This window comes from Meles meles, chromosome 3, assembly GCF_922984935.1.
Source record: "Meles meles chromosome 3, mMelMel3.1 paternal haplotype, whole genome shotgun sequence".
NCBI lineage: Eukaryota > Metazoa > Chordata > Mammalia > Carnivora > Mustelidae > Meles > Meles meles.
In genome coordinates, this window is record NC_060068.1 from 83,610,850 (window position 1) to 83,620,691 (window position 9,842).

At 40.3% G+C, this 9,842-nt stretch overlaps 1 protein-coding gene across 2 annotated transcripts; it reads right to left on the minus strand.

The window, feature by feature from the left end:
- Positions 1–206: 206 nt before the first annotated feature.
- Positions 207–8,978, minus strand: BTF3 (basic transcription factor 3). Of its 2 annotated transcripts, none has more exons than XM_046001055.1 (6): positions 8,846–8,978; positions 8,196–8,264; positions 4,155–4,268; positions 3,650–3,851; positions 1,579–1,635; positions 207–509 (listed from the first exon to the last, which is right to left on the minus strand). In XM_046001055.1, the coding sequence occupies exons 2-6, from the start codon at positions 8,262–8,264 to the stop codon at positions 463–465; spliced, it is 489 nt and encodes a 162-aa protein (XP_045857011.1). In that variant the 5' UTR covers positions 8,846–8,978; the 3' UTR covers positions 207–462. The 2 variants fall into 2 exon arrangements, with proteins under 2 accessions (XP_045857011.1, XP_045857010.1); XM_046001054.1 differs by lacking the exon at positions 8,846–8,978 and adding an exon at positions 8,608–8,765.
- Positions 8,979–9,842: the final 864 nt, after the last annotated feature.

A 9,842-nucleotide genomic window follows, 5' to 3' on the forward strand; every position in this document is an offset into this window, starting at 1 on the left:
TACACCACTGTAGCTCTGAGGGCTGCTAGAGACAAGTTTTAAAATATGAGAACTTTATACCACCTTTGTTGTATTATATGGCCATTTAAAATCTTTAATCAAATTTCATCAAAGATTACCAGCCATATTACATGCCATGATTAGCTTTCTATAAACAACTTTGCTTTCCATGTACAAATCAGTGTTAAATAAAAAATAAAACCGTATCCTAGGCAAAGAACTTTATTAATCTTGTTTCAAACTTTATTCCCAGGCTTCTTCAGCTTAATTAGCTGCAAAGAATGAATTGTGTATAAGCAAAAACTGAAAAGAGCTGCAGTGTCCAAGGGGCTTAGGCTTAAAAATATTAGAGATCTAGATTTTATCAGATCCATGAACAAAATTTTAAAAAGCAGTCATAATATAAAATAGCAGCTCCCAGTAACTTCTTCAAGTTTTATCTTCTTCAGAAGTTGACTCAATTCAGTTTGCTTCATTCTTGGAAGCTTCATCAAAATTCTCCACAAGATCTAGGAGAAAGAAAAAAAAAAAAAAGAAAACCTGAAAAATCCCAAATCTACAAATCATCAGATTTTAAAAAGAGGTTAAAAAAATGCTCTCAAAATATATCTTACAGTTAAAAATCAAGATATATATTTATAAACTTTATTTCCAAAGAGACCACTACCCATTTGACACATTTTCAAGTACAGGTTCTGGAATGTAATTAAAACAAGGAAAAGAGGGAAATTTATTAATCTAATGACACAGATACTATGCTTAAAAATATGCAATGCCCTCCCCAGTTCCATTTCACCCCAAGAATTAAAACTGAGCAATAATAATATATCAGTCAACATGAGGGTCAGAACCAAAGAACACCATCACAAACAATATGAAGTTTTCCTGGATTCCTAAAGGACACCTATCTAGGCAAAGTGGAAATATTTCAGTCTAGTGATTCTATCGCTCAATAAACATGTTTTATAACAAATTATCTTTTTTTTAAAAAAGATTTTATTTATTTGAGAGAGAATGAGAGAGAGAGAATATGAGAAGGGGGAGGGTCAGAGGGAGAAGCAGACTCCCCACTGAGGAGGAAACACAATGCGGGACTCAAGGATCATGACCCGAGCTGAAGGCAATCGCTTAAATAACTGAGCAACCCAGGAGCCCCCAAAACAAATTATCAAGTAACAGCTAAGACAGCAAAATCCCTCCTGATGGCCAAGACTTTTTCTGATTTTAGAATGGTTATACCATATCCCAAGATACCTGAACGTCTCCATACCTTATCATGAATTTATTAATCTCTAAGTAGGAAACAGGTCTCTGTGATCTACTAGTATTCTATTTATGTGATAACATACATACTTATTCAATATTTGAAGTCTCCAATTAGAAAAAGCCAAGTCTACAAACATAACTCCTAGTTAAATAATACCGTATTATTTTTTTCATTCTGGGCAAGGTTCATGTCTTCCTTTCCTGTCCTTTACATTATTACCCCTTCCCCCAAGGTAAGGCTTTCCTATATACAAAGATTTGTTATTCTTCCTTCTAAGATTCTCTAGTTTAACCATAAATGAAGGTTCCTACCTGGAACTTCATCATCATCATCCTCTCCAGTAGCAAGTGGTGCTTTTCCATCCACAGCTGTGAAAGTGAAATGAGTATGTTACACATTCATTAAGTCTTTAAAAACATTAACCAGAAGAACAGATGAAAGGCCAAATGTTGTTAGAACTTATGACAACAATGACATTTGGGATTTCATAATACTAGTAATAACATGGTAGCCTAATGTCTACAAATGAACTAGAATGCTGTTCACAGCCAACAGAACAGATTTCATACCCGTATTTTCAATCCGCTGACCCACCATGGGCCCTGAAGTGGTATGAAAACAACAGAGTGCCCCCAGGGTAGTGGTAAACCCATATACCAAATTATGGGAAGATTTCTTTTGGGAGGCAAAAATTAAGAGACTGTTTTCTCAAATGTTTTGTGCATGGCATATGGGAGATGCTTAACAAACCTTTACTGAAATGAAAATAAAATGGTCAAAAAATTAAGTGCCTCTGATTGGTGGTAAGCATCCATTTTCTTTTTATTTTTTAACTTATTTTTTTTATAAACATATAATGTATTGTTATCCCCAGGGGTACAGGTCTGTGAATCGCCAGGTTTACACACTTGACAGCACTCACCAAAGAGCATCCACTTTCTTTTTAATACACAAAAAAGTGAACTACAGGGGCGCCTGGGTGGCTCAGTGGGTTAAAGCCTCTGCCTTCGACTCAGGTCATGATCCCAGGGTCCTGGGATCGAGCCCCACATCAGGCTCTCTGCTCAGCGGGAAGCCTGCTTCCTCCTTTCTCTCTGCCTGCCTCTGCCTACTTGTGATCTCTGTCTGTCAAATAAATAAATAAAATCTTAAAAAAAAAAAAAAAGTGAACTGCACATGGATTTGAGACCTCCCAGTACTATCCCTATCGGATTTTCAGTGGGGTGTTTCCTTTTTTTTTTTTTTTTTAAATATTTTATTTATTTATTTGACCGAGAGAGAGGTCACTAGTAGGCAGAGAGGCAGGCAGAGAGAGAGAGAGAACAGGCTCCTCACTGAGCAGAGAGCCTGATGTGGGGCTCGATCCCAGGACTCTGAGATCATGATCTGAGCCGAAGGCAGAGGCTTAAACCACTGAGCCACCCAGGCGCCCCCAGTGGGGTATTTCCAAAGCCTACTTTAGCTCTAGGCCCAAGACTTTCTAGAATTTCTTATGTCTCTCCATGTGACAAACACCCCTTCCCCCCCAAAACCCCGCAAACTCTATCTACATAAAAGCAGAAAAATGCCTAGAAAAACATGGAAGACTAAATAATGGACCATATAATAAGCCTGTCTTGCTTCTACATTGCCATTCTCCAAAATTTCAATCAGAGAACCACAGCATGAAGTAGCTACATCTTTTTTTTTTTTTTTTTTAAAGATTTTATGTATTTATTTGACAGAGAGAGATCATAAGTAGGCAGAGAGGCAGGCAGAGTGAGTGAGAGGGAAGCAGGCTCCCTGCCCGAGCAGAGAGCCCGATGTGGGACTCAATCCCAGGAGGACCCTGAGATCATGACCTGAGCCGAAGGCAGCGGCTTAAACCACTGAGCCACCCAGGCACCCCAGTAGCTACATCTCTTAATGCACTTACTCAACTACAAGATTTTTCTGCCCTGAACAAAATCCTTGTACTATAATGAAAAACACCCATATAATGCCAGGTCAATTCTTAAACATTGCTGGTAAATACCAGTTGTAAATACACTGAAAAAAATTGACAATTTATAATATATTTTAATCACTTCTAAACAGTTATCCCAAAAAAACCCCCAAAATTAACATTTTCATTATTTCCAGTTGATAAAGGTAAAAATTTTAAACCACTGATCCAAAGCAAGCTGGCAAAAAACAGTCCACTGAATCAAGTATAAAGACCACAGCAAACTAGTTAACACACTGAAAACACTATGAACACCTGCTTAAAAGTCATTGTAAAAATTGTCACTTTTTAGAGGAAAACTGTCATTTTCAAATTTAAAGATATTCATATCTACTTGAGATCTTAGAAATTTCCTGATAAATCAGTAACCCTGGGCAAAATCACTACAGGAAACTCACATTGTTTGGGCAGAGCTTCAGCCAGTCTTCTTAAACTAGTCAGACTGTCTGCACCAAGTTGGTTTAAGATACTGGGTAGCATTTCTGTCAGCTGCTTTGTCTCAGCATGGCCTGTAATGGTGAAAGTGTTCGCTGCCAGCGATGCCTGAACTTTGGGGTTGTTAAAGTGGATCACTGTTCCTTGGTTTGTGAACATATTCACCTATCAAGAAAAAAAAATTAATTAGCAACACCCAAAAAACCCAAACATTCTATTAAGGAAAAGCTCAAGTCCGGCTAATTAATCCACTATTTCACTGTGAGGCACAGGGATATTTTGCCTGGAATGGGAAGTGCTAATCACTTTCAGACTTAGCACTCCCTAATATTCACTAGTGGAGTAGAAACCTATTTTAGAGGGATATGAAATTCTCTGTTGGGAGTAGAAAAAAAAAATTAATCCACGACCACTGAAGCTTTTTCCAATCAAAACCAGTTTTATAAAGAAATAAAATTTGATACTTACTTCTTCAATACCAGAGATATTGTTTACCCCTAACTTCTTTAAGGAGAACTGAAGTTTTTTATCATCTGCTGTAGCTGTTCTATGAACCACCTTCTTCTTTCGGCGAGCAGTTCCCTAGAGTGAGGAGAAAAGAAAACATTACACATATATACCATAACAGACATTTTTTTTAAAAAGATTTTATTTATTTATTTAACAGAGAGAGAGAGAGAGATCACAAGTAGGCAGAAAGAGAGAGGGGGAAGCAGACTCCCCGCTGAGCAGAGCCTGATGCGGGGCTAGATTCCAGGACCCTGAGATTATGACCTGAGCGGAAGGCAGAGGCTTAACCCACTGAGCAACCCAGGCACCCCATAACAGACATTTTCAAAGGAAAGCTTCTAATTCCTTTCTGACCTTTGGATCTGTTTAAGAAAACTACCATAAGCACAAACTTTTAGGCAGCAAGTAGGGAATGATGGAAGCAGAAAGAGGGTAACAAAGGAATTGTCTATAAATCCTTAACAACTTTCAAGCTTCACAGAAAGAGGGTAACAAAGGAATTGTCTATAAATCCTTAACAACTTTCAAGCTTCTAGTTTTGTCATATATAAAACAATGATCTTTTCAAAGTCTTATCTTTTAAATTATCTGCTCTATAACTGATCAAAGAGGTAGCATGTATCAACCTAAATTAAGCCTCATTTGGAAGTTCTATGTCCAGAACTATTAACCTTTTGTTTTTCATTAATGAAAAATCAACATCCATTAATATTCACAGGCAAGACACTATATGGACATGTTTAAATGAGTTTATAATAGACTTTTATAATACCTAAGAATAAAATCTTAAGTTTTTATCTTAAACCACAAAGCCTCTACATGATATGATCTGCTCTGCCCCTACTATTCTATTCTTGACCATATCTTCTATCACACACACATTCTCATCTTTAGCCAAATAAACCTCCTCACAGTTCCTTCAATGGGCCAAAAAGAGCCTTTGCACAAACTATTCCTTTCTTCCCTACCATCTGCATTTGTTCCCTCCCTTACTACAGATCTCTGTTCTTACATCACCCTGTCAGTGGTCTTTTCCCAGCCACCCTATGTAAAAAAGCAACTCCTACAGTTATCTCTCCATCCAGGTTTATTTTCCTTCATAATTACTACTATGAGATAAATGTATTTTATTGTCTGTCTCCCCTCACCAGAATGTAACCTCCTTAAGAGATTCCATTCTGTTTACGGCCATGAACAGTATTGAGAACAGTATCCGGCTCACTGAAGGCACTCAGTAACTTGAATGAATGAATGAATGAATACAGGCTTCAAGCAAGTTTGTGGCCACTTGTTCATATACACCAAGTTTCCAATCTCCTCCTTCTCAAATATATCCCATAAACTTTCACAACTAGGCAAATGTGGCTCTCATCTTCTGCTTAACTCTCCGTAATACTTAATAAACTCAAGAACTCTTATGTATAGATTAAGCCCTTTACATGATACATAAAGCTCTTTATGGAAAGGTTACCACCCACCTATTTCAATACACCCCAACCTACATACCAATTTCTATTTGTCCTTTAAAACCCTGTTCAAACCATTATCTCTTTCATGCCATCCCTAAACTCTGCCATAAACCGCCCCAAGCAAAATCATTCCCATTTCTAGATTTTGAAAATGCTTCTAGGGGCACCTGGGTGGCTCAGTGGGTTAAGCCTCTGCCTTCAGCTCAGGCCATGATCTCAGGGTCCTGGGATCGAGCCCTGCATCGAGCCCTGCATCGGGCTCTCTGCTCGGCAGGAAGCCTGCTTCCCCCCTGCCCCCACCTGCCTGCCTCTACGCCTACTTGTGATCTCTCTGTCAAATAAATAAATAAAATCTTTAAAAAAAAAAAAGGGAGAGAGAGAGAATGCTTCTATTGCACTATGTATATTACACTATGAAAACAAATAAAAACAAAAAACAAAAAAAACCCCTCCCTTACTGGTGTTAAAGTCCCCTAAGGGACCATAAATTTCTTAAATTTCATATTCTCAGAACTGAGCACAGTTAAAGGCTTAAGTAAATGATAGCTGAACCGAGTAACATATCATAGCTACAAAAAAAATGCTGGCTACCAATCCCCCCCCAAAATCTTTAAGAGTAAAAATCACTTTGATGTGGTCATGTAGATACCTGGTTTTCAAAGAATTCTCCCTAAGACATTCTAAACGACTACTATAAGATTCTAAAAACAAAACTGACACATCTTCTATAGATTCCATACAGCTCACATCCATAGAGTTCAATTTTTACTGATATAATTTAGTATCAATGCTCTGACCAGATATTGAATAAAGCACTTCACACTACTTACCTGGAAGTACCTGACACAAGTTTATCTAAGGCAAAACTAACACCAAATTTCATATTCCATAATAAAGAAGTTTTTTTAAAGGTCCATATTGCAAGGACATAAGTATTTCCTATGTCACCTAAACAAAGTTCAACCCTACATTAGTCTTAAGAATCTAAAAAACCTACACTTTCCTTGCCCTAGAATGATGTTTCTCATAGCTAAAAAGACTAATGATCAGTACCAAAGAAAGACAGCACACAAGCACATTATCCACAATACTTCCTGTAAAACCTGTACTAAAAGACATTTAAAAACACTAATGTAAAAAAACAAACAAACAAAAAAAACACTAATGTAAGAACACTAAAACACTGACCACAAAGGATATAATGAGTTTTTCTGGGACCTGAAGGCCACACCTAACTTTTAACAATTGCTAAGAACAAGAAACACCTACCATTTGTTAATGGGCAGGTGCAGATGCTTAAGACTACTAACTTCAGGAAAGAAAAAAGGATCGTGATATATTCATTGTTGGCAAAGTCCAGTAATTTAACAAATGCAGATCTCATTATTTAAGCCTACACGCAACTTCTGGCTATTTCACAGAAGATTCTACTTGAAGGCAAATGCTTAAAATTGGGAAAAACTAATAGGTAATAAACTTGTCCTCGGGAAGCTTTACGAGTTTTACCAAGTAAAGACATGCTCTGTTCCAACAGGCTACCACACCTTGTTAAATACTAGGAATGTGCTAACATGATGCAAAATACAACTAAGCAGACAGACCTCTGTCTAGAGCAGACATCTGACTTAAGCACATCACTCAGAAAACAATCTAACACTTCCAACTTCAAAAAAAGTTCCAGTATCCAGCAGGAAAAACCAAACAGCCAAAAGCTTACCTAAAAATCTACCAAAAGCTTACCTAAAAATCTACCAATCATTCTCATTCTCTCAATTTTAGCATATTAACAAAGCCAAAATTGAAAGATATTTGCTTAGGTAGTGTTTTCAAATCCACAGTCACTTCTCTTAAACTCTATAATGTGCCTCTAAAATACGTATCTTCCAAATATCCTAGAAAACATACAACTACTCTAAACTGCATTTAAGAAAGAATTACAGGTCTTAACTTACAACAGACACAAACTTCTAACGATTAAGCACGACAATTATCCAGAACCTTACAATATATAAACTACAGTTCAAAAGACAGGTGGAACTAAAGTTCAGGGTTAGCATAGCTGCTTTAAAAAAAAAGAACGAAAGAAAGAGAAAAGGCAAAGCACCAAATGTATACAACTTAGGCCAAACAAGTTAGAAGTATGATGGCCACAATGATTACCTAACAGAATTGACACATTTTCTTACTGATTAAACTAGGAAACACTTTTGTTCTACTAAAACACTGTAACACAAAACATACTTATACAGAAGTAATGTTTGTTGTTTAAGTTCTCTTTTCATCTAGACTCACTTTTCTCTTTTAATCTACAACATACAGGTCCCACTGACACACACTACTGTACATCATTTAACCCCGCCTCCTCCTTCCCCCACACCCGCTTTGCTAGCTCTATGAAATGCCCTCTAGAGACAGGGACAAGCCAATAACACCAGAAAAGCAAATCCAAGGGGGGGGGGGGGTAACCAAACAGCAGATACCACCCCAAACCTTTAAACTTCAAAAAGCTCCCAAAACTATTTAAACTTACTTTCCCACCAATGCGCACTTGTGCTTGCAGTTTGGCGAGTTTCTCCTGGTTCATGATAGTTTCTTTCATCTAGAAAAACAGGAAACCCTCAGCGAGGAAAGGTCTGGTTCACTCTAGCATTCCACGCTCGTTATTTCCCAAGTTTAAAAAAAAAAAAAAAAAAAAAAGTCCTGAACAGGCCGAGGCCTGAATTCCCAATCCACCCGCAAAGCTCCCAATTTCAGTTTTGAGGGAGCGTAAAGAGCACCCACTTTCCTATCCTCCTCAACTCCCCCCGCCCCCTTACAAGCCGAAAAGGGCTCTAACCCACGCCTGGTCAGCACACCCTCCCCTCCCCCGGCCCTGGCCCGGCCTCGGCCTAGCCAGGGCCTGCCCGGCCCGGCCCAGCCACTCTCCACAAGCCTCGCGGTACCTGAGGCTCCTGTCCTCGGGTTCCGCCGCGAGGTGGAGGAAGAGACGGCGTCGCCTCGCCCCCAGGGCAGCCGCCCCTGGCTCGACCTCGCCCCCGAGAGTCAGCCTGAGTGGGTGCGCCTGTCCGTCGCATCGCCTTCCTCTCCTCAGCCCTGTCCCTCCCTGTCTCGCTCCTTCCGGGCACTTCCCGCCCCCGTTCCCGTCCTCCTCCCACGCCGGCGTCCAGAGCCTTTTTGTACCTTGTTGGAGCGGAAATGGGACCGCGCGGGGGACTAGGGTTGGCGCTCAGGGGGTCTCGGGCGGACCAGCTGAGATTAGGTGCACACACGCGGGGACGCAAGATGGCAGCTAGAGGGAGGCCGGAAGTGATGCAACGCTGCTTCCTCCAAAAGTCAGGAAACGGACTTTGCCGCGAGCTTAGTGCTTCGCTGCGCACGCGCGGCCGGAGGCTCCGGCGTTTGTGACCGGCCCGGTGGGAAGTTTGTCGTGGAGCGCGGGCCGATTTGGGGCCGCACGAGGGGATCCGTGCTGTCGGCGCCGCGTGTAGTCCTGGGAAAGACCATAGAGGAGTCAGAAAGAACGGTTCTTTGCAGTTAGGGTTGAGTAAGTCGGCCCTGACCCCCAAATTCTTTACCCTCAGAGGAAAGGGCAGTTCACATTTGCGGAAACGCTTGAGGCGCCCCGCGTGTGTTCACCTCGTCACTCGCTCTAGCTCGCTCTTTGGTGTAGATTGGAGCAATCCTCTGGATGGAAAGGGGAATCCTTTCCGGCCCATATTGGCCTTTACCAAAACATTTTGTAATAATTTTACCGAAGTAAACTAATTTTACTTTTTAGGATGAGGTGGTTTGGTGGGTTGCAGGACCACGGTTCACAGTTTTTGGCGAGCGCGTTCAGAATGTATCCCCGAGGCCCGATCCTTAAAAGGGGTTCAGTCGGACTGGGGATCTGACCGGGTGATCTGAATTTCAGCAAGCGTAGCACCTACCGCCTGAGACCCCTGTACTTAATTACCTTACTTCTCTTGTTTAAACAGCAAAAATTGACTCCTTCATATAAGTTGGCATGGATTTTACAGTTAGTGATTCACAGTTAACAAACTTTGTTCCGTAGCTCGGTAATGCAGTCAAAGGAGCATTTGTGCCTGGTGTGTTAAGAGAGGTAAATTTTCCAACTGGTAGGGCAAGCTTTAAGACAAGCTTAAAGTCAGAATGCTAGCTGGTCAGCCTTTTTGTG